Source organism: Leptinotarsa decemlineata, unplaced genomic scaffold (genome assembly GCF_025532065.1).
Source record: "Leptinotarsa decemlineata unplaced genomic scaffold, Ldec_3_MD MMD2_P_RNA_scaffold_1, whole genome shotgun sequence".
Lineage (NCBI taxonomy): Eukaryota > Metazoa > Arthropoda > Insecta > Coleoptera > Chrysomelidae > Leptinotarsa > Leptinotarsa decemlineata.
Genome location: NW_027412523.1, coordinates 5245293 through 5270746, shown reverse-complemented (window position 1 = coordinate 5270746; position 25454 = coordinate 5245293). Strand labels below are relative to the sequence as shown.

At 35.5% G+C, this 25454-nt stretch overlaps 3 protein-coding genes across 6 annotated transcripts in view; 2 read left to right on the top strand and 1 right to left on the bottom strand.

The window, feature by feature from the left end:
• row (relative of woc) overlaps nucleotides 1-5527 on the bottom strand; it is a 35615-nt gene extending 30088 nt beyond the window's left edge. Inside the window, exons 1-3 of one of the 4 annotated variants that reach the window (XM_074182200.1) lie at nucleotides 5187-5527; nucleotides 4971-5128; nucleotides 3950-4096 (exon numbers count right to left, since the gene is read on the bottom strand). In XM_074182200.1, the coding sequence (XP_074038301.1) occupies nucleotides 3950-4096; nucleotides 4971-5128; nucleotides 5187-5439 (558 nt within the window). In that variant the 5' untranslated portion in view covers nucleotides 5440-5527. The other 3 variants (XM_074182243.1, XM_074182298.1, XM_074182333.1) reach the window with 3 other exon arrangements.
• Nucleotides 5528-5559: 32 nt separating this feature from the next.
• On the top strand, nucleotides 5560-25228 carry LOC111510655 (Gustatory receptor 63a). Its single transcript, XM_023166586.2, has 6 exons — nucleotides 5560-7249; nucleotides 7382-7759; nucleotides 12113-12505; nucleotides 17184-17255; nucleotides 17306-17395; nucleotides 24513-25228. Exons 1-6 carry the CDS (start codon nucleotides 6950-6952, stop codon nucleotides 24636-24638), a joined length of 1359 nt encoding a protein of 452 aa, XP_023022354.2. The 5' UTR covers nucleotides 5560-6949; the 3' UTR covers nucleotides 24639-25228.
• LOC141485428 (uncharacterized) lies at nucleotides 15300-16944 on the top strand. Its single transcript, XM_074182145.1, has 3 exons — nucleotides 15300-15817; nucleotides 15877-16098; nucleotides 16156-16944. Exons 1-3 carry the CDS (start codon nucleotides 15647-15649, stop codon nucleotides 16801-16803), a joined length of 1041 nt encoding a protein of 346 aa, XP_074038246.1. The 5' UTR covers nucleotides 15300-15646; the 3' UTR covers nucleotides 16804-16944.
• Nucleotides 25229-25454: the final 226 nt, after the last annotated feature.

The following is a 25454-nucleotide window of genomic DNA, read 5'->3' as shown; positions in this document are numbered from 1 at the left end:
TTTTCTCCTTTTTTTGTAACTTAACGCATAAATGCTCGGACAGGTCAATTTTGCTTTTGAGGGGGACACATTTTAGATGTATTTTTCTACCTGTGCCTTAAATGGAAAATGGGGTCGAGTGATATATCATTTGAAAGGGCACAAAATTATCTTTCCAATGATACCTAATTTGTTGTATTTCACTCAAACATGTAGGTATTATGAAAAAAAAACAACTACAACCCAGTACTTTGAAATGTGTAATTGACTTAGAAGAATCCTACTTCAGCAAGTGCTGAAAATGTGACCCATTTGCTTCCATACAATAATACAGATTTTGTTCAAATCTATTCCTAACATTCTGTAGCATATCAGGTGTTATACTTCTGCACTCTGCTGTAATTCGTTGGCGAAGATCTTCTATGGACTCGGGCTGCGTAGCAAAACATTCATTTTTCAAGTGTCCCCAAAAGAAAAAGTCTAAAGGCGATAAATCAGGTGATCTGGCAGGCCATTCGATGGGGCCTCTCCTTCCAATCCACCGTCCAGGAAACCGGTCATCTAAAAACTCTCTTACCGGAGCAACATGTGAGGAGGTGCTCCATCTTGCTGGAAATGAAGCCGATCATCATTATGATTTTGGTCATTTTCAATTATTTCTATTATGAGAGGATCAATTGTATCTTCAAGCATGTTCAGGTAGACCTCACCAGTTAAATTCCCAGGAATAAAAAGTGGCCCTACGATATGACTACCTAATATGCCACACCAGACATTGATTTTTTGAGGGTACTGGGTATGGACCTCTCGGAATAAGTGTGGGTTACTGTCATCCCAGTAACGGCAATTATGCCTATTCACAGCTCCATTTAAAAAATGTACTCTCATCGGAAAAGCACGTGTTGAATGATAGGTGCGGATCATCAATTAGTAGCTGGCTCAGTTGTTCACAAAATTGCAGCCTTCTATCAGGATCATCCTCATTGAGTTCCTGTACTAATTTAATTTTGTGCGGATCAAATTTATAGGCTTTTACTATCCATATTATGGACGAACGGGAGACACCTGAGGCTGCAGCAAGCTAACGGGTACTTTGAGTATGATCCAATTCAACATGTCCCAAAACGGCGACTTCCACTGCTTCATTTCTGATCGGTTTCCGTGGCTGGTGTTTCACATTACAGACAGATCCGGTATCGAAAAACTTTTGGACTAACTTGGCAACGTACGAATCATTCACATTTTTCCCGGGATGACTGTTATTAAAGAGGCGAGCAGTAAGTCTAGCACAACTATTATGTTGATAATAAAGTTTAACAATTTCAACTCGTTCAGGAATGGAATAAACCATTTTTACAGTGAAGTTGAAATAATTTCAAAAGCAACCGAACTGAATCAATGAACGTTTGCCTAAATTCTTTTTGTACACTCATCTGCTGTTGTTATTTGAACAAAAAAACGCCCGAGAGAAATTGAGGAATGTAGTAGTGATAAAAATGCCGTTTTTTCCGCATTTTCATCAACACCAAAACTATCGAGTAAATGTTCTTGCTTTTTTTATAACTATTCAAGTAAATACAACAAATCAGGTATCGTTGGAAAGAGAATTTTGTGCCCTTTCAAATGATATATCACTCAACCCCACTTTCCATTTAAAATTTTAGGGTTGTTACTCACCCTCGCAAGGGGGTTGAAGGCACAGGTAGAAAAATACATCTAAAATGTGACCCCCTCAAAAGCAAAATTGACCTGTCCGAGCATTTTTGCGTTAAGTTACAAAAAAAGTAGAAAAGCAAGGTGCATACTTTTCGTTGGACCACTCGATATACATTACTGGTACAACATTCATCAGACTAGTTAACACCAACAGAAGAAAACAGAAGAAAAAGACAGCTTATACATTCAAGTCTCTTTAAATTCTTCCCACATTGTAAATGGCATTTTCCAAGAGAGTATCCACCAAAGATTTTTTGAAGTGACTGTATTTGATTTTATATATTATTATTATCATTATTATTATCGAAAGAAAGTAATAAATATTTTGAAAATTTATTGGGACAAACTGAAGTGAGCTTGGAGCCATCAGGAGATGGCTGAAATAAAAGTTGAACAAAACAATATTAACAAAAAGACAGACATCGTTAAAATCTTAGAAAAATTTATTCATTTCTACTAACAAAAAACCCTGAATACATCCTGTAATACTGAAACAATAGAAATCACCATGATCAACAAGATTTTTAAAAGAGTATTCTCACATTGTTTATTGCCAAAAAATTGTCATTCTCGTATGTGTGTATACAACTTATGAAGCTACCATGTAGTTTCATTTCAAATAATATTTATTATGAAAATTCTATATTTATTATCATGAATCAAGTAACAAGTAAGTTAAAAATAATATCTATTTACATACATATTGTTGACTTCTTGTCCTGTTCAAAAGTTAAGAGGGAATTTTTATATTCACACTGTATAATAGTGTACATACATTTTCAAAAGATTGGGTTGCTTTTTTGACTCAGAATTGATCTGAGAAAAACACTTTCCCCTCATTCCGAATTGTTCTCAACATTCATCTCATTGGGAGATGATCTAACCTGTTATTCAACTCCAGATGAGGTCAATTTGGTTGGTGAAATAAGTGGGGAAAAGTGGTTTCATTGGATACGTACATTTTGTTAGTGATGCCTACAAATGCAAACAAAAAGTTCCACATGAAGCTCATTACTAAAAAATTCACAATTTTCTTACAGAACACTTGCGGAAACTATTCAAATAATTATACCAGGTACCATCAGATTTTTGAAGCCTAGTTTCTGTACTAAAATTGCTACTTATCGCATATTTATATAATAAAAATGTAACTTACGTCAAAGTACTGTAGAAGTGACAGGGGTAGGCAAGCATGAACGAAAATAGAGAAAATTCGTTAACAATATAAATGAACTAGTTTTCAGTCAATTTTTGGTAAGAAACTTTTTGGCATTTCACTTCTCATGACTATATAGAGATTGGCCTTGTTAAAAAAAAAGATTTAAAAAAATGAAATACATTAATGATAACTTTACAAATAAATTCCAAAAGCAAATATTATTGATTGACTGCTTTATTGTTTGAAAACACATATTCTTGTCACAAAGCTCAACTTATTAGTAAAAAAGAAGTATAATAAAGATATTTTGTGTGGTGAAATTAATTTTAATAATTATAAAAGGAACAATCATTTCGAGAAACTCTGCAATGACTGGAAATGTGAGTTACTACTCTATTAGGTCAATCTACCAACTATCAATAACTCATTTTTCAATTGGATGAATCTTTTTTGTTATCCAGAGACCAATATGTAACAATTATTCAAGGAAAAAATATTATCGCAAGAATTCTGAGCAGATGACATGAATATAGGGATCCCACAAGGGTCGATTTTGGGGCCAAAATTATTTATATTGACAATATTTTGCCATTAGAATGTAGCAGCTACTTTCATTGCGTGAACAGTGAAAATATCTGCTGAATTAGTAAATAATTTAGAATCTAAATGTCAACCAGTTATGAATAATAAGAATGATTGGTTTGCTGATCATGTTTTGTAGAATAAACCTGGAATCTGCACAATTTGTTAAACCCAGATACTTCATTTTCATTGTTACCAGAATCAGGCAAATCAATTGGGTATTGATATCAATGTGGTTAACTCAAAATTCAATTACGAAAGTTTGGAGTACAAACTGAATGACAGAAAGTGACTTCTCTGTGTTCATATATTCAAAAGGGGTATTCGAATATATATAACTTTTTCCCTATTTGAAAATTTCAATATGTTGTTGAAAAAGTAGAAAGCCAAAAAGTTTTTCCTAAAAACTGATATCTCCTAAAAAGTATTCCAATTCTAAGTTGATATTTCACAAAACTCAAAATATTCACAAAAAACCCCTTGGTAACTATCTAATAAAATAATTCAACTCACATCATCATCTGGAATCTCTACAGCATCATTCTCATCATCCAGTAGTAGCTGCATCTGTTTGAGGGCCTCTTTACTAGCAGCTCTTCTGCTTTGGGTCCTTGCCCTTGGAGGACTCAACTCAATGTGGTGCTTCTTAGGCATTCTGGACTAAAATAATACAGAAACATTCACCAACTAATAAAAATCATCCCACAAACATATAACTTTACTAGATAACCTAAATGTTACATGGTTGGTTCATTCAAAACAATAGATTTCATCAATAAAACAAGGTGGTACCGAAAAATAATGCCACAGATTCCAAGTGAGGCTAGAAAACAGGAAGGGCCTCAGCGAGAGATTTGAGCTTCAATAAGACAAGTTAATGGTTATAGAAATATAATAAAGAATCGAATGTTTGCAGGAAAGTTGTATTGTATTTTTTGAAAATCGTGACGGAAATATACAGTAATGGCGGTAAATGTAACTCTACTTTTGACATCTAAGAAGTTTTGATATTATCAAAAAAATATGACAAACTATCGAATTCCTCGCAACAGTAATCACATATAGGGACACCTTTCACTATTTCCAACGAACTATTGAAACCTTACTTTCGAAGTTTCACGAAATTTTCACAAAAATCACTGACTCCCCGACTTTTGCATCACTCGGCATCCATTTTTATTTGGATTATGTCAAAAACCTCACGCAGTGGGCGGGGACAAAATGTTGGCGGGAAGTTTGAATAGAGCACGACAGATCTATTATGAAAACATTTCAACTGACAGGAACGTGTTTACTGACATTCGTGTAGCCCTCGTATAAATAATAATTACATGTTTGTGATATTCACAATGGGACTGGAAAACGTTTTATCAATTGACGATGCGTCATTAAAATGACGTATGTGGAGGGGAGAAAACTGGAATATAAATAATGAAATACGCATCGTTCCTGCAACCCTCAACACGACAGTTAACTTCGAAAGTTTTGGTACCTCTCGTATAGTAGGATACAAACAAAAGACACTTGTTATTACCTTCTCCTTTTCTTTATCCTTCTCTTCTTTAACTTTAACCTCTTCGACTTTTATCTCCTTACTATTATTATCTTTTTTGCTGATTTTGATTTTGAATGTCGATTTCGGTGGTAAGTTCAAGGATGGCACCGCCTCGTTTTTCAACACTTTGAATTCGCCTGGAATGTACAGGGTGATCAGTAAAAAATCAAAAAAATTATTCAAACCAAATCATACAGGTGCTCTTACTTCCTGTGGGAGTATTCTTATTGCCTGTCGTGTAGTTCAGCCTAGTAACTGAATAATCCGAGTTTTTGAAATGTTCTGAGCACACTTTGCTCCGTTTGTTGACTTCATCTTCAGTTCTGTTTATCGCTTTCAACCACTTTTTTCGCAGCACATCATCCTTCGGGATCAGGTGGAACGTTAGGGGAGGTTTTGTTGCATCCGTAGAATCGCATTCTGATACGATGCACGCATTTTTCTTCATCGTAATGAAATTAAACGAAAAACAACAAGCTCATTACAAGGTTATGTTACCACTCGGTATCCACGAACACGAAAACTGAGTCAACGCCGATGACGACATCTGACGCCTCTTTCTCAAATACAAGCTCTGAAATGGTTGGTAGCGCCCCCTACAGGATTAGTGATGTCGAAATTAGTCGATAGAATATTGCAAAAATCGTTTTATCACTATAAAAACATTTGATCTGGACGCCTATGATTATTACTGACTAGAAGGTTGCCTAATAGTAAATACTCTTTTTAATTAGGAAAGACGTTCAGTTTCTAGGACAGTTGTAATGTATCTGTCCTTTACTTTTACTGTCGCGAGACAATTCGATTTGTTCTTCCTACACATTAACGTACTTCGATGATTGTTCATGATAAATAAATATAACGGGGAAAAGTAAATGTCACGTTTCTGGAGGTCACAGATTACAATGGTGGGTTATCTGCGGCTACTTTTAGCAACAAAAACGCGTTTCGGCTTCAGACTCATGCAAGCATTTTTTCATCGTTAAATAAAGTTTGGTATGTGTATAAAAAATATTTGTTGCCTTTCAATACAGGAAATTATTTTTTTAGTAATTTCATGATTTCTGACAAACGAAATAAGCGTCATCTATCAGTCAGGGCCTGAAATTATCGACGTTAACTCTTTTCGAACATAGATGTCACGTGTAGAAACAATTATTCAAATAATTCAGTTATTTGACTTATTTTCAATTTAAATACAAGTTTGTTCATAAGTGAGGGCGGTGTTTGTGTTGGGCGGGGAATCAGTTCTTTAAAACAGCATTTTCTTGCCTAGTAATAGCTCTAGTAATAGATTCATATTGAAGAACTATAAATTCTGAGTAATGGAAAGTCGAAAATTTACGAAACCATTTTCTTAATCTCGTTTCCTAATTGACTTCTATATTATGTTCGAAAGATAGTCTTTATTATATATTTCCTTGATAATTTTTTCACGCTGTCGTATCTTTCTTTGCTTCTACCTATCAAATCATTTGAAAATTAATATTCATTCGTAAAATGCTTGAAAATTTTGAATTATAGGTACCTTTTTTGAATAATTTTGTTAGCTGCAGTAGATATCCTTGGTTTTAACGCCTATCATAATGGAGAAAACCTGAACTCAAGGTCGACCATGCAATGTACGAACGTTTGTATTGGAATTGGGCAATTAATCATAAATTACGGAGATCGATACCTTTATTTACACTTCTGGAAAAAACTGTAATTTTCTGGAAACTTGACCGCTTTCAGGAACGTATAATTGGTGACACAGTAAAGGTGTAGGTCACAAAAAGTGAGACTATATTTCAAATTTGTCCGGACCATCTCGAAGAAACACAGAAAAAGTTCCGTCAAATATAATGTGAAAGTTTATTCATGTCAAAACGGAGCAGAATCGTTATTCCAAAAGAAGCCGTATTACCTCTGGGCTGGTAAAAAAACAAATCTGCTATTCGTCCGGCTGAAGACTATCGATGATCATGAACAGTGAAAACTTTAACATCAGCCTCATCGACGGAATACCCAGAAAAAACTCAAGAAGAAGAAGCGTCTACTTGGAAGGAACCCAACCGTTCTACCAGAAGTCTGGGAAAAATCCGAACCCCGTCATCAAGGTGGCTCCCTACGATCCAAGCGGGCCTGGAGGCCCTGTCAGGGCCTTCCACGATTCAAGAGAACTTGACAGCGTCTTCTTCAACTCCATCAAACCGATGGTTTACCTTCTGAAGGCGGTAGGAATTTTTCCTATAGGAAATACTGGCTGCGTTTTCCAGGTGAGGCGTGGAATTTTATTTTTTTCTTTCTCTTTTAGGTATGAAAGTAATCTTTCAGTGGCATAGGAGAAAAACAGTTAGAATTATTGTACCATTGTACCATAAATGGAACTGAAGTGTCTCATTTTGCAGACCACACCCCAACTTCTGATTTACTCCATCGCTGTATTCGTCGTCATCTTCGCCTACATTTGCTATATCAGATGGGACAAGGTGGAAATGGTTCGTTCTGCCGAAGGCCGCTTCGAAGAAGCTGTCATTGACTACCTCTTCACGGTTTATTTGGTGCCCATAGTGATCAACCCGATAGCGTGGTACGAGGCGAAGAAACAAGCCAGAGTTCTGACCAACTTGGTGGCCTTCGAGAAATTATACCAGAAGGTGACGAAGAACAAATTCCCGCTTCTTCTCGGAAACAAATCTCTCATTATCGCCATAGGTTTGCCAGTTTTGGCCACCGTCACGATGGTCGTCACGCATTTGACGATGGTCCATTTCAAATTTCTGCAGGTAAGATTTCTATTGAACTACGAAAAATAGTTTGTTTTTCGAACAGAAATTTTTTAACTGAGGCATGCTGCCTATACAAGCGACGCTCTCTTGCTTACAGACACAGGCTTGTCTGGCTATCAGTGGTGCCATCAGTACCACACCGTCAGCGGTCATGGAGATCCTTCTACATCTACCTCCTCTCCACATTTTTTCTGGAGAGAGAGGCTAAATGGACTGCATATACAGGCTGATTCACGGTGGATGGCACATTAGACGTTTCTGGTGAAGCAGACAACGGATCACATTGAAAATTTAATGGAGGACATATTCGGACATTCTCTAGCCAACTAAAATATTTTCGACAATGCGGTGTTGCCGCTTCTATTAGAAAGCAGTGGCAACTTTGATTTTTCAAATGGAACACTCTGTATATAATATTATTTTTGGAATCTCCAACAATTGCCCGACAACTTTTCTTCATATTTTCCTATACCTATCTGTTACCGTTTTCGAAATAAAAATTAATTTCAATTTTTTTCTTCGAAAATCATGACTTCTAAAAATGCCGATATCTTTTAGTTAAGAAGTACTATGATATCGAAATTTGGTTTGGAGTTAGGTGATACTTGGACACTTCCCACACGTCAGCCTTATCTCCGTTACTTCAATACAGGGTGGTAAAAAAATACAGTTTTTTCGTTTGCTTGAAAAAGTTGCTGAAATTTGATTATTTTAAATGGAACACCCTGTATATTATTGCAAATTCGGAAAGCTGCTGAAATTTGCTTTCTTTCTATGTATATCATACCTATACCTAACTAGTCAAGTTTCGGACTTATGAACATTTATTTGTGAAAATGTCCCTTCAGAATGGTATTTCCATTCGGTATTTGGTAAGCAGGCCATGATTACTATTTGACAGTAGCGTTGTGACATTCTCCTAATAATATCGACATTTTCGTCACTTCAGAAGTTGCAAATACCTTCAAAACGATGGAACAAAACTATTCAAACGAAGTTCTTATGAATTTGTTTATTATTTTTGGACAGTGTGACAAAATTATCAGCAGAACATGTAGAAAGTTCAATGAAATGTATCCGAATCTACCGCCAATGAACCTCAAGAAATGTATACGAATTCAGAACAATTTCAATATGTTTGGATAAACTTTAAAAAAGCACCAAGAAACTTGAAATTGGAAATATTGATATGAATAGTTATAAAAAAGTAAAACAATCATGTGGAATATTTCAAAATATGTTCGAATCGCTGGCCGTTCACTTCCAAGCACTTTAAAATGCGGGTGTTGACTGCTTTCGTGGTGGCAGATCTGATTTCATTGGGATCCAAATCTTCAAATGTTTGGGCAATCCTTTCTAACAATTCATCTCTCGAACGCACGGGTATTTTGTAAACTTTTTCTTTAAACATTCCCCACAAATAAAAATCTAATGGATTAAGATCGGGTGATCTCGCTGGCCAATTCCATGGTCCCAAGCGCCTCATCCACCGATCGTCAAATAGTCTATCCAGTTCTGCGCTCACTTCTCTTGTGCAATGTGCAGGAGCTCCGTCTAGTTGGTACCAACAGTTTCGATAATCTTCGAGTGGCAGATTATCCACGAAACTGTCTACAGTATTCTCCAAAATATTCAGGTAGCTTCTGGATGTTAATGACTCCTCGTATATCACGTACCTCAATTTGTTGTCCATCAACATGCAGAAGACATTAAAACTAAATTTTTCTTGAAATCCGGCTTCTTTTGTGACGTGAGGATTTTCACTGGACCAATAATGACGATTTTTTCTATTGAAAATCCCTTCTCTCGAAAATTTCGATTCATCAGTCCAAATAATTTTATTTAAAAAAAGGGGATCTTCTTGAATGCGTGTCAACAACATTTCACAAAATTCTACTCTCTGTTGAGGATCTTGAGGCTTCATTGCTTGAATTTTGGTGAATTTATAATCATGCATTTTATGTCTTCGCAAGATTCTTTGAACCGATGAATATTTTATACCCAAATCTTCTTCAGCACTTCTTATCGATGACTCGGGAAATGCGTGAAAATATGCTAAGACATTAATCTGGTTGTCTTCGAAAGTTACGGGTCGAGGCAAGTTTCTTGGTGCTTTTAAAGTTGATCCAAATGCATTGAAATTGTTCTGAATTCGTATAAATTTCTTGAGGTTCATTGGCGGTAGATTCGGATACATTTCATTGAACTTTCTACATGTTCTGCTGATAATTTTGTCACACTGTCCAAAAATAATAAACAAATTCATAAGAACTTCGTTTGAATAGTTTTGTTCCATCGTTTTGAAGGTATTTGCAACTTCTGAAGTGACGAAAATGTCGATATTATTAGGAGAATGTCACAACGCTACTGTCAAATAGTAATCATGGCCTGCTTACCAAATACCGAATGGAAATACCATTCTGAAGGGACATTTTCACAAATAAATGTTCATAAATCCGAAACTTGACTAGTTAGGTATAGGTATGATATACATAGAAAGAAAGCAAATTTCAGCAGCTTTCCGAATTTTCAATAATATACAGGGTGTTCCATTTAAAATAATCAAATTTCAGCAACTTTGTCAAGCAAACGAAAAAACTGTATTTTTTTACCACCCTGTATTGAAGTAACGGAGATTAGGCTGACGTGTGGGAAGTGTCCAAGTATCACGTAACTCCAAACCAAATTTCGATGTTATAGTACTTCTTAACTAAGAGATATCGGCATTTTTAGAAGTCATGATTTTCGAAGAAAAAAATTGAAATTAATTTTTATTTCGAAAACGGTAACAGATAGGTATAGGGAAATATCAAGAAAAGTTGTCGGGCAATTGTTGGAGATTCCAAAAATAATATTATATACAGAGTGTTCCATTTGAAAACTCAAAGTTGCTACTGCTTTCTAATAGAAGCGGCAACACCGCATTGTCGAAAATATTTTAGTTGGCTAGAGAATGTCCGAATATGCCCTCCATTAAATTTTCAAAGTGATCCGTTGTCTGGTTCACCAGAAACGTCTAATGTGCCATCCACCGTGAATCAGCCTGTAGACTTGTGCACATTGCCAATTGCACAAATCAATATAATGCCGAGTGCAACAGACTGTTGGTTGACACTGGAAGTCACAGGATACTGGAAATGACCTCTGACTTTATGCTTCCAACTGTCAACCACGAACTGCCTTATAAAGTACGGTTCCCGAGTAAAGAGGACTGGAATCTCCAGGAGAAGATGGATCAAAAACACCTTTCGGTTCTGGTGCAGGTGTTTTCAGTCGCAGACCTAGTACAGACACAGGGTGTTAGACAGTTGTATTGAAGCCGAAGAAGGCCATTTCCAACACTTTTAGTGCAATTCGTTAGTCTAGATGTTAGTGTTATTGAATATTTGTTGTCGTTTTTACATAATTAGTAATGAAAAATTGTAAAAATAATAATTTCCAAAAGAAACATTCAATTCCCCATATTATTCCTTGCGAGGTCTAGGGATATGCAATTAGGTCGACTTAAAAACTAAGCAAGCTACGAAAAAAACTCAAGAGACAAAAAAGTTGTATTTCTAATCCAAAGAAATAATAAAAATTGCACAAAAGTCAGTGGCGTACCTTTTAAGTCAAAAATATTCGTTCAAATCGCGCTCGAGACGCCACTGGACTTAATAAATTGAATCACGTTCGGGCTAAATTAGCTCCTTGATGTTATAAATACCATTGCCAAATTACAACAAAATTGGGTGAAGGATATTTGAGATATTTACGAATAACTAACTAATAACCTAACACAGAAACTCCGTCATACGAGGAAATTATATGAAATCGTTTCTTTTCGTATCAATATTCTTAACGAAACTGGATTATGTAATGAAAAGAGTTTGGAGTCGTTCTTTACAGACAACCGAAAAGTTTCTTGTGAGTTACAAGAGTTAGATGACCTGGAAGACATGAACATAAAAGTCAAGAAGCTGGAATTAATTAAATTAGTAACGAAGATTGCGACAGAAAGAATAGTGGCTTAACTAAATGAGCCATAAAAACTTTTTTCAATGGAAAAACTTTCGCATCAAGAAGCGGAATAGAGAACGATTTGTAAAACAACTCAGAATCAGTTTCCTGGAATCATTTCCGGAAAAATTAGTGGGGATTTCTCTAATAGCAGTAGAAAGTTTATTTAACCATCGTGAAATAATGTCAAACTTTTTATGGAGGACAAAAAATACTTTTAGTGAATTACACCAGCAACATCCTGAATTTCCTTTTAGACTTCTTGGAATCCACTTCGTACTCTTCGAGAGTTGAATAGAAGTACTTCCACACTTCACCTTGCCTATATACTACAAAATATTCAATTTCAAGGTCGTTCCGTACTGCTACATCAACATGATCACATACCTAGTAGGCGGCGCCTGGTACCTCTACTGCGACCTCCTCGGCAACATAGCGCTAACGGTGGCGAAGGACTTCAAGCAGGCGCTTAAGAACATTGGTCCTTCGAGCCGGATAGCGGATTATCGCTCGCTGTGGATGATGCTCAGCAGACTGATAAGAGACGTTGGAAACGCCTTTGGATACACCGTCACGTTCCTCTGTCTGTACCTCTTCCTCATCATAACGCTGACCATTTACGGGCTGATGTCACAGATGCAGGAGGGACTGGGAATCAAGGACGTAGGGCTTACTATCACGGCGGTCTTTGCTACGGCTACTCTGTTTTTCATATGCGATGAGGCTCATTACGGATCCAACTGTGTAAGTTCCTTTGAACAATATTAAAAGATATATGTATCAGAGCAAATTTACTACAGTACGGTCAACTGATTTTTAGACGTGCGTCACCGATTTGTGCATCCGAAATGAGTGGAAAAAGTAATGAAAACCACGTTTGTTTGAAGGTGATTGACAATGTTTCGTGATGAGTTTCACTAGTTCGGACTTCCATTGTCTACTATATAAAATGATTTGAAATCCCTGAAACAACTAAAAAAGAATAATTAAAAATGAATAGCTGAAAATAACAATTATATTAAGCAAAATAAACCTGAAATGAAATAATAGTGAAATAAACTACAAGTAAAAATAGAACAATTGAATAAATAAAAAACAAAATAAAAATAAAGGAATGAAAAAAGAAAATAAAATAAAAAGTGTAGAGATTCCAAGTCACGTTAGTTCACGACGTTTCGATTGTTAGTATCTACAATCGTTTTCGGGTGATGACTAATATAATGAAAACCAATTCATATTATAACAAATTGTATTTAACATTCCATTTTACCATACAGCCATATTACAGTCTTTCATAAAAATAATCTGGATATTGCAGAATCATTTAACAATTATTTTATTGATAGCGTACAAGAAATTGTGAACACACTATTGATCAATCTGATTCACTTCATGAGAACAATGTTGTATCGATTAACAACTCCTTCGAGAAATTCAAAGTGTTGGAGTTAGCAGTTCTGTCTAAATTGATCAACGGAGTGGAAATGAAATACAGCAGTGAAATACTCAATTGCAAACTTATTAAAAAAAAAGTTTGGTGTTATAGGACATGCATTGTTGCATTTTATAAATACATATTTGAGCACTGGCAGATTCCCGAAGGAGCTCAAGACAAGTGTCCTTGTGCCAATTCAGAAAGTCCCTAACACAAACAAATCCAACACTTTGCCTTGTATTGAATAAATATTAGAACTCGCAGTTTATAATCAACTCATTGATAATCTAGAAAATAATGATATTTTACTAAAATATCAGTCAGGTTTCAGAAAACATCATTCATTTGAGTCTGCATTACAAGTCACAATATCAAAATGGAAAGAATCAATAGATAAGGGACATTATATCACAGCCGTATTTTTAGATCTTAAAAGAGCTTTTGAGACAATTGATCGCCACATATTACTAAATAAACCGCAAAGTATTGGTATCAGGGAGATTGTTTTGTTATGGCTGACTGCTCATTTATCACAACGCAAACAGGTAACCAAAATAAAGGATTCAGTGTCATCATCTCGCGATGTCATTTTCGGGGTACCTCAGGGGAGTGTTTTGGGACCTATATTATTTTTAATCTACCTGAATGATATAGATACCATCCATGGTTGTGATTTCATGAACCTTTTTGCAGACGACACTTTGTTATCAATTTCAGGAGATAATATAGAAACAGTAGCTGATCAAATGAATAATGAACTAAGAAATGTTTTCAAGTACATGAATAGCAATAAACTGAAACACTCAACACATCCAAAACAAAATATATGATCTTATCAACTGGTTATAAGTTATCACTCATCAACAATCTCAACATAAAATTACAAATTGCAGGTGATGTAATAGAGTTCGTAAGTGAATTCAAATACTTAGGTTTCATGGTGGATAATCGTATATCTCTTCATGCTCATTTTGATTATATATATAGAAAAATTACTAAAAAAATATATTTTTTCTCAAGAATTTCATCTCAGCTTTCGATGTACTCAAAAATTATACTATATATTGTGTATAATCCGACCCCATTTTGATTATTGTGCTAGTCTGTTATACTCATTTGACCAAAATAAGGTATCGGCTTTACAAAAGTTACAGAATCGTGAAACGAGGATTATTTTACAAGTGAATAGGTATTCTAGTATATCAAACATGTTAAGTACATTGCAGTGGCTGTCTGTTTCCCAAAGACTGTACGAGTTCATACTGCTTGAATTTTGGCTTATAGTGTATGAGGGCATGTAATTCAGGTTTCAGCATATTTTTCCAAATGGAATATCCCTGCCTGATAACCATGATTGCATACTGATTTTTTGGTCAATTTCGTTAGCATTTTGTCGATTTGTTTATTGTGATATGGTGCATTATCGATAAACACAACGCTTCTTATTGGAAAATTTGGACTTAGTTGTTCCAACACCCATTTCCTATAAATATCAAAATTCTTCTCGTTGTTATAATCGCCTGTATAACAATTTTATTTCCATACTTCCATCCAATGTAAGCATTAGGCACTGTTCTCTGCAGGATTAGTGATCTCACATAGAATAATTTCCCAACTTACTGTACTAACAAGATGTTCAATACACGAGTTCCTCGATGTAAGTCGCGTATCCAATATTTAGAAGCACAGCTAGATTCGTCATGCTCTACAAATCATCAATATAACTAATGAATGAAAGGGGGCCCAATACTGGGGCGCCTGAGATTGAAGGTTTCAGATCAGATAGGCAAGGTTTATTGAAAATAGTTTGTTAATGTGATTTTGAAAGAGCCAAAGCAACCAGTATGACAAAGTTATTTGTATTAAATTGTGGGATATGAAACTTCCCAGGAAAAGGCCTACGAAAAATATGGTCCCTCCACGAAAATCGGTTTTTTCATTAAAAAATCATGTTCTATAGCAGAAAATGCCTTTTGATTTTTGGAAAAATTGTACTGTGCCACAAAAATATTTATATTCATAATAAGGTTATCATAAAAACAGTTTTTTTTAAATTTTAGCAGTCTGTAGTTTAAAAAAACCCTTGGGATATGTGTTATTATAGTTATTTATGTATCAAGGGAATTAGGAGGGCCTTAATTACCGATGGCAAAGTTTGCGTCCCGAGGGCCTCTGGCCCGAGGGACAGCAATTGCCTGAGGTTATTAAGGCTCATTAATTCCCGTGGTACATAGATAATTTTATTTCTGACCGATTTCTATAAAATTTTGTTCATTTTTGAAACGGAAAAATGTACCAATTCATTACCTTCCCGGTATATTTGAATCAGGTACCGTTGATTATAGTAGAGTTTTCTTGTTGCTAGGTTGTTGCTATGTTACTTGTTTATAAACAGAACTTTGTTATCAAGCTGTGTTTGCGGTGAAAACGTGTTTTCTACCCCAAATATAATGGAGGATATTTTGAAAAAAGCTGAACAAGCAAGAGAATCATTAATTCCATCGAAAAGTGAAGCCGTATACCAAAAAGAATACAAGATATATCTGGACTGGCTGACACGGAAAAATGTTATGCCAAAAGATGTCACTGAAACTGTATTTCTGGCATATTTTCAAGAACTGGTAAGGAATTTTCTATGTTTTTCGGTAGATTTGGTAGTAATTGTGTTTATTCGTTTCAGTCAGAAACGTATAGTCCGAATTCTTTATGGACTAAATGGTCAATGCTAAAATCGATGGTGACTATACATGAGAAACGAGATATCACCAAGTTCAATGAACTACAGGCTTTTTTGAAACGGAAGAGTAAGAGTTATAAGCCGAAAAAGTCTGCTGTTTTATCTCCTAAAGATGTTATCAGATTCCTAAAGGACGCTCCTAATGATATTCATTTATTGCATAAGGTAATTTTTTTCTTATTTTCCTTTTTGTGTGTATTTATTTCCTTTTTTTTGTTATAGGTTGTTTTGATTATGGGTTATTTTGGAGGATGCAGAAGTCAGGAACTTTTGAATATGAAGATATCGGATATAGAGGACCGGGATTCCGTTATGGTAGTGAACGTACCGGAAAGTAAAACTGGTGTATCGAAGAAATTTACAGTTGTGGATGAAAAAGAGTTCTCCGCTTTGCCTTCATTAAGACTTTATATGTCTTTGCGTCCGAAAGGTATTGAACGATTTTTTTTGAGCTTCCGACAAAATAAATGTACATCTCAGCCAATTGGAAAAAACATGTTTGGGAAAATCCCCAGCAAAATCGCAATGTATTTAGGATTGCCAAACTCATCTTCCTATACGGGACATTGCCTTCGTCGCACTTCTGCTACTGCTCTAGCCAATGCAGGAGCAACTATGACTAACTTAAAAAGACACGGAGGTTGGAAAAGTTCCACGGTAGCGGAGGGGTATTTGGAAGATAGCATCGAATTGAGAAATAAAACGGCGCGTATGTTGTCTACTTTGTCATCAGAAGAGGCAGGTACCTCGACTGTAGTGAACAGAAGCTCCAGCCATACAAAAGAAGAAATTGTTTCCAGTGGCGGAAGTAATTTTCAGGGTACATTTCAAAATTGTACATTTATTATTTGTAATGACGTGAATAAATAAAATATGGTTCAGTTTTCATTTCTATTTATTTTTACTTGTGGAAGGTAGAGGGAATTATAAAATCTATAATGTCCCAAGGGAGTTATGACCCTCTTTATTGATAGCGTAACTATGACGATATAAGCTTATAATATCCCGGTCAGAAATAATAAATGTTTTTTCTTAAAATGGTCCCTTAAAATAACCTCTCTAAGTATTAGCATGTTACCAGGTATTGATTCCTTTATTTAGTTGCTGTCTAAGACGAATTTCCACCAAACGGACTCGTTTGCGACTAGTTTCGTTTTCAAAAACAGTTTCGAGAACAAATTCGAAACAGTTTGAGTCGCGGGATTTGTTGTGGAACTGTTTTCAAACTATAAAACATTGTATATTTCCAGGTGAAAGTTCAATTCCAGAAAAGACTGCTGCTCGTCGAATTAAACTGGATGAACGATGATGCCCAGCAAGAGGTGAGCCTTTCGAATTGTTTTCCATAAAGTTACTTGTCTGAAATTTTCAGATCAACATGTTTCTGAGAGCAACTGAGATGAATCCTACGGATATGAGTTTGGGTGGCTTTTTCGATGTGAACAGAAATTTATTCAAATCTGTGAGTAAATATTTATTTAATTATGTATAAACAACTTGCAAGACCAATTCAAATATGAGTAGTACAGTGCTATGTCGTACTTGATGCAATACTATGTCGAAATTGTGCACAATTTCGTTTTAATATGTACAAAAAAGATCCATCAGATATTTATGCAAGGCTAGCTACAGGAATTCATGCCGCCTATTATTTGTGAAGCAAAAAATTATGATCTTAGTATGTCTTATTTTGGAAACAGTGTGTCTTATCCACAAAAAATATAAAAATCAATGTAATACCACCTCAACTTACAGTACACGTCAGTCTTACTTCATTTTCTTCAACACCTACTCTAGCCCTTACACAAAATTCTATTATTTTCAATAGCAAGAAGTTATTTAATCACCTTTCCATTAATTTAAGGCGACTATATAATGAAAAGACATTCAGAAAGAAAGTAAAGGAATTCCTTGTTGGGAGGCCCTATTATAGTGTAGACGAATTCTACCAAGGTTCTATTGAGTAATTGGTATGTTATTGAAATCAACACGAAATGGCTATCAATATATTTATTACGTATCATTATATATTTACATTAATTCAATATTCATATATTCATGTACTTATATTTGTATCTGTTCAGCTGGGCTTAATATTGTTGTGTCCATATACTCTGCTCGTGTCTCTAAGCATTATTTTATAGTTTATGTTTGTTGATTTAATGTCCCATATACACGTTTTACTTTACTAGACTTTGCCAATAGCATGTTCAGGTCTTGGGTTATAAAGCATATTTTGATTTGATTTGATTTGAACAACACAAGCAGAGAGTATTAGATAGCTAGGTGAAGAATCGTCTTCGGGTGAAGACTGGACTGATTCCTCCGAGAGATGACTATTTATAGGTCGTTCAAATACTTTCACTTATCCCCGCTTTCCATTTTCCGCTTCACTGGTTCCGTGGGAGATGACCGTTTTGGTGGGAGTTGGCCATTTTTCGCTTGATGATGGGTTTCCATATGTTGCGTATTTCTACGCTGGCCTGGCTGAATACGTTTTTGGACAACATGTATGCGGCTTCCTTGAATTTTCTCCTAAACCAATGTTCCTCTCTGTGCAATATCTCAGCTTGGGACCACTCGATGTTGTGTTGATGGGTCCAAACATGGTCTGCTATTCCTGATTTGCTGGTTTCCCCTCGCTGTGTGTGTTTCTTGTGCTCGGCAATGCGAACATTCAATGGCCTCTTAGTTTCACCAATATAGGATTTTCCGCACTCACAGGGTATCTGGTGAATGCAATTCTTGGAATCGCAGTCCGCGTTTGGTGGCCTGGTTTTCGTGAGGCTGCTACGGATAGTGTTACCGGATCTGAAGCAGGTTCTGATGTTGTACTTGGAACCAATTCTTTTTATCCTCTCCGATAATCCTCTGATGTAGGGAAGTGCAAGCACTGGTTGTGACGGCTTCTCTTCCTTGCGAGGCTCCTGCTGTCTTTTAGCCAAAGTCTTTTCTACCATCGCTTTGGAGTAGCCATTCCGTTGAAGATCATTTTTGATGATGTCTAGTTCCTTCTCGAGACCTTCCTTCGTATTACAGAGCCCAAAAGCACGGTCCAATAGAGTCTTGATGATTCCTCTTTTAGTCGATTGATGGTGGTTGGATTCGTGGTTCAGATACTGTCCCGTATGAGTGGGTTTTCGGTATACAGATGTTTCCCACTTAGTGTCGGTCCTCTTCACCAAAACGTCTAAGAATGGCAATTCGTTGTGGATTTCCTGCTCCATTGTGAAAGTGGTGGAAGGTCTCACGCTGTTGATGTGTTTCAGGAAGGCGTCTAGTTCAGTATTCCCATGGTTCCATATTATGAAGGTGTCGTCAACATATCTCAACCAGACTCGGGGTTTCTTGTGGGCTTCTTCAATGGCCAGAGTTTCAAACCACTCCATATATATGTTGGCTATGACTGGTGAAAGTGGCGATCCCATTGGCAGTCCCTCATCTTGTGTAAAGAATTCGTCCTTCAGTTGGAAATAACAGTTTCGTACACAGCATCCTAGTAATTCCATAATTACTTCTATAGGTAGATTCGTTCTCTCTTTTAGGTTCCCGTCTTCGGATAGCTTTCTCTGTATGATTTGGAGTGCTTCTTCGACCGGAACGTTGGTGTAAAGGCTTTCCACGTCGAAACTAATTAGTTGATCTTCCTGTGTGACCTCAATTGACCCTAGTAGTTCGACAAAATGCCTTTAATTCTTCACAAAAGGCGATCTTTTTCCTTGTAATGGTTGTATTAAGGGACGTAAAAATCTAGACAAGTTTTGAGTAGCCGAATCTCTGGAGCTGGTGATCGGTCTAATATAGAATATGGTTTTCAAACCGGGAATTTGATATATTAAAGATTTGAAGGTTATTTAAAGAGTCAGCCAATCGAAGAGTTCTGGGAATAAAGCTGTTATATGAATTATTGAATCTGTGGAAAGAAACGTAAAACGTTTGCACCTGTCTAGTTGAACGACTGGGAACATGTAAAGATATTTTGGAGAGAAACTCGGGTCTGATACTCAGTCCGTTGATAATTTTGAATAGAAGTATTAAATCTCTACGTTTTCTGCGAGCCTAAAGAGAAGGTATGCTCAAAATGCATTCCAATGCAGTATAGTCATAGTATACACGCATCTTGAAGGCAATATATCGCAGAAAATTGTGCTGTATGGCCTTCCAGGAAATCCAATTGAAACGACTGTATATACTTTTGTCACATTTTTCTTAGTGTATTTTGTTGTGAGTTCATCAACCGAAACACTATTTATATTCTTTTTAGTTCGATACATTGTGTAATTAATGTGGTTACACATTTCCTATCCTCAGAAGTGTCTTTATCGTCTTATATTGGCATCGCATCGATAAGGATTCTGGTTCCCCATTTTCAGTGTCGAATTTCTTTACGGTATGGTAATCCTATTCGTGAACTAGATTTATTGTTTACTATAAAGAAAAATCTATATTTCCATTCACCGATGATTTTGAAATCGATACCAATTATCTTTCTGAATGAAAATAAATTCGAGATCATGTAAGTAACCCATTCACAGATCACGAATCTAGTTTGTTACATTAGAAGCTTTAAGAAACAAAAGAAAATGATATACTAGATACTCACCTGAAAAATAAGGTGAATTTTAATTTTTCTCAAAGTTCAATTCTAGTAATGTAGCAGCTGCGGTCTTTTGTGATCTTTCTAAGGCGTTTGATTGCGTTGATCATAAGATCTTGTAAACAAAAATTCACCAATACGGCTGCAGAGAAATGGCGCTCAAATGGTTTGAATTTTACCTTTCAGGAAGGAATCAAATGGTAAAAACAACAGGACTTTCATTAAAAAAAAAATTGGTGTGGTATTCCACAAGGATCAGTTTTAGGACCCATATTATTCTTATTATATGTCAATGACATTGCAAATTTGAGCATTTCTGGAAAATAGCACTTCTGTCTGTATTAGTACTGCAGAAACGGGATATCACGTTTATGTGTAAGATAAAACCTCGTGATTCATGCAGACACAAATTCGTTGAGTAAAATATTTTAACAGTGATTGCTTTGTTCATTTTGGAACCGGTTTGCCTCATTTACAAAAATATGTCACTGTTTAAGACTTCATGCCATTCTTATAGCACCCGTTCCACCGCGTTGCCAATTCCTTTAACAAATTTGGTAAGGAATTCTGTTTATTACAATGGAGTCAAGACCTTTGATCACTTGCCCTCAGATATAAGACAGGCAAATTTGACCAACAAAATGTCTAGAAAACGAGTAAAAACATAAGTTAATTCAAAAGTAACTTATTATTAACGCTTGTGAAAGCTATTGTATAGCGAAACATGTGTCGCGGTTTTTGTAAAACCCTTAATAGTGAAAATCATACAATAAACTGTATCAATGAGTTTACCTGAAGGTGTTTTTGATCCACCTGTGAACCAATAACTATCTGCTTTTAATATTTCCTTCTCCCGGAGGACAAAACTAACGCTATAAATACCCAACATTCGCAGTTACCTTCAATATCTTACGTTGGTGTAGAGGCTAAGGACAGTGTCTACCGCGCGGATGTCGTGGGTTCGAATCTCATAGCTATAAACTTTTTTTAATTAAAATCACGTGACAAGGGGGCCTCAGCGCTGATGCGGAATCCCAAGGGGACCGAGGGCGGAGTACTAAGGGAGCTGATAGGTTAGGTGGAGTACCAAGGGGGCCGAGGGGCGGAGTTCCACGCTTGAATCGCTACGATACTCGTTCCGTCCTGCGTCGATGACGTCACACGTTTCCCCCACTCCTGTTTGAACCAAAAATTGCAAAAAGTTTAGCTCCATAAGAAAATACATGGGATTTTGAGTTCGTACATACGTTGTTCGTCTACTCCAGTCCTCTTTTGTCGGGAACAGTAGATACTTTATAAGGCAATTCGTAGTTTACAGTTGGAGGCATAAAATCAGAAGTCGTTTTCAGAATGCTGTGACTTCCAGTGTCAACCAACAGTCTTAGTCCAGTCATTATAGTAAGTTCACCTCGGAATTCGGGATACCCAGCTGTAAGTCTGTAAATACTTGTATATTGACACCCTGAAAGTTGTCTCAAAACGTACATATGGTAGGGTGTACGCAACTATTAAATTTCAAGGTCAAAGGTCACAAAAATCGGTTTTTTGCGCTTTTTTTGTAAATATCTCACTTCCTATGGGTTTTTTGCTATTTGTATTTCATCTATGTAGTAGAATATAAAATTCTCTACAAATTTTGTTGAAAAAGTTTTTTCATACGGTGAACCGTTTTCGAGATTGAGGGCGGAGAGCGCGCGGTCACAGGATCACTTCAGGTCAACCGGTGCCTCCGGTCGAAAACGCGCCATATATAGTTGATGAACTATCAATAAATCAATGATTATAAATGTTTATCAATTTTTATAAACTATTATATTATATTTTATAATTTTTTTCCTAACCTACCCACTTTTTATTCAGTATTAATTTATTTAACAACACTTACCTGCTCATGTAATTACAGAATTGTTAATGAAAATATAGCAATTATATTTGAATTTCAAACTAATTAATAACTTCTTACATGATGAAAAAAACAAATAAATTATGAATTAATCTTTTTATTAAAAAATATCATTCAATACATTTATTTTCATTAAAAGTAAAAAAATGGACTAAAGTTTTGTAGACTTGACGTAATGCATATAACGAAGATGATCGAGATTTTTCACAGATTTCGGAGCATAATAGACTGCCATTAAGGTTTGCGTTCCACTCTCTAATAATCTCTGGGCCGAACAGTTTTCTTCTTCAAATGCTGCAGCTAGTTCATCCAAATTTGTCAGTTTCTCAAAAACTTTTAAAAATTATTTTTTTCCCTTTTTAAAAAGCGCAGAAATTGTGTCACAGCCACTTAATGCGTGCAGAAATAAAATATGTGTTTTGGGATGAGGATAATTATCAAAACTTTTAGTCAAGTATATCTCCGTTTTTACATTTCCTTTCCCAACTTTTTTTAAGAAAATTTCTTGTTCGTAAGACAGTGTACGCCCAATTAAAATGACAAGTAAATCAATATCTTGTCCTATTATAACTGCAGTTTTTTCAGACTTTGATTCTTCAATTGCAGTTTCAACTATAACATCCGCATCATCTCTGGCTTGTTTAGTAGTAATATTTGCAGCTTGTAATTTTTCAATTAACATATTAATGAGCATATCTTTGTTATTTCGATTTGATAAGAATTTTTCTTGAGTAACTGGTACAACCATTGTTTCATCGAAACAGACTTCATACGTTTTTGAAAGTGCAGCAGTTCTTCTCTGCTGCTCCATAGCTTCTTACGTTCTCAATGTAGTCTGAATATCCGTCAAATACAACAATTATTTTGGAACTGTAATGCCTTTGTAAATAATTCATGTATTTATCACAAATAATAGAAAAAGTATCTTCTCTGCTCCTTACAACATGATGAAGAAGAAATCCGCCATCAATAATGAACGTCACATTATTTTCATTGGGAACAAAATCAACTGAGCTCATGTTGTCATACAATGACAATTTTGTTGTTTTTCTCATGCCATCATTATCAAATAGAGCTGTTGGATACGGACTCAATTCATATTGAAGATATTCTTCAAAATTACTTTCAAATTGTTTGCTGACAGTAATTCTTTGCAAGAGTAACAATGGATCCACGCGTTTTCGACCGAAGGCACCGGTTAACCTAAAGTGATCCTGTGACCGCGCGCTCTCCTTGCTCTATCTCGAAAACGGTTCACCGTATGAAAATTTTTTTTCAACAGAATTTGTAGAAAATTTTGTATTCTACAATATTGATAATGAAAACAAATAGCAAAAAACCCATGGGAAATGAGATATTTACAAAAAAAAGCGCAAAAAACCGATTTTTGTGACCATTGACCTTGAAATTTAATAGTTGCGTACACCCTACCATATGCAGGTTTTGAGACAACTTTTAGGGTGACAATATACAAGTATTTACAGACTTACAGCTGGGTATCTCCAATTCCAAGATTCTTACCTAATTTAAGCTTAAATGACTGGTGTATCTGTTGCATTAAATTGATTTGTGCAATTGGCAATGTGTACAAGTCTGTATGCAGTCCATCTAGCCTCTCTCTCCAGAAAAATGTGGAGAGGAGGTGAATTAGAATTATACCAGGTATTCAAAAATGTGAAAATATACAGGGTGTTACATTTGAATCAAGGAAGTTGATACCAACTTCCGGTATAACAGGACGTGTTGGAAGAACGACATAATTTTCATTCGATGCCAATTGTCAGGATATGAGTCTTATTAATTTCCAAAATACGGCTAACCGATAGTCATCGCGCTGTATCCTGTATACACACATGCATGTTGCGCAATATATCACCCAATAGTAGGAAATGAAATGGAAGTAAATAATTGAAGAAGGAATTATCCGGCAAAGCGCTCTTCGTTTATAGCTGTTGTTCACGAGGATATATGTTCCATCATAACCGGCCATCACGTTAATCCATTTCCATCCTCGAATGTAATTATCCACTCGAGTATTCCCGTTCCATCACCCATCGCTAATTGAATTTCTATTTTCAGTTAATTGCCACAATGGTGACGTACCTGGTGGTGCTGCTTCAGTTCCAGATCAGCATTCCGGAAGACGGATCTTCCTCAGGAAGCGCTTCCTCCAATGATAATAATTCGACCAAAATTTTACGATGAGTTTATTCAATCATGAAATATAAAGTGTCTTCAGCGGGTCATTTGTTCAGAATATCATCATCTATGCAGTTTTCAATAATGTACAGTTATAAGTTTTACTTAACATTCAGTGTTCGATTTATTTGAATCAGTTCATGAATAAAAAAGTTATGTCAATTCAAGGAACCACGTCAAATATTTATTGAAAAAATACTGTTCAGTCGATTAGGCTAAAATTTTGGATAATAGTTTATGAAATAATATTCTTATGGATCGAAGGTAGGCAAACATGAGAATTTGTTGCTGTTAGAAAGCTTGGGAATTTCCAAAATCTGAATTAGACACGATGAAAGTCGCGGGCAAGAGATATACAAAGTATGTTGACATGTTAAGCTGATAATATATGAATAGATTTGATTTAAATTTTTGTAGAAGTTTATATGAAATCAGAATAAATGTGCTCCCCTTTATTTCAGACATCCACATATTCAAAATGAATTGGGATAATGTTGATGATATACACAGAAAAAATTGTATTAATTGAGTATTTTGATTTTTTTTTTAAATTTATTTTCTTGGTCTGAGTAATATTAATTTCATTATAAAATATTTTTATTGAACTCAATAAATTAATTTCTTTCGGTTGTATAATGTGTTTATGCAAATAATTCAAAAAGAATATATTAATTTATGTAGTCAAAACTTATCAGTCTACTAAGAATATCGATCTTATAAGTTTAAATAAATATTACATCTTTTTTCTCTTAATATTTAAATTAAATACTTTGGTTTTCTTTCCTTCATTACTTCTTTAATGTATCTCCAAGATTTTCGTCT

Coding starts and splice junctions, on each gene's coding strand:
- LOC141485428 (XM_074182145.1), top strand. CDS start 15,647: ATGGAGGATATTTTGAAAAAAGCTGAACAAGCAAGAGAATCATTAATT. Junction 15,818..15,876: donor TGGCATATTTTCAAGAACTG/GTAAGGAATTTT, acceptor TATTCGTTTCAG/TCAGAAACGTATAGTCCGAA. Junction 16,099..16,155: donor ATATTCATTTATTGCATAAG/GTAATTTTTTTC, acceptor TTTTTGTTATAG/GTTGTTTTGATTATGGGTTA.
- LOC111510655 (XM_023166586.2), top strand. CDS start 6,950: ATGATCATGAACAGTGAAAACTTTAACATCAGCCTCATCGACGGAATA. Junction 7,760..12,112: donor TCCATTTCAAATTTCTGCAG/GTAAGATTTCTA, acceptor TTCAATTTCAAG/GTCGTTCCGTACTGCTACAT. Junction 12,506..17,183: donor CTCATTACGGATCCAACTGT/GTAAGTTCCTTT, acceptor GTATATTTCCAG/GTGAAAGTTCAATTCCAGAA.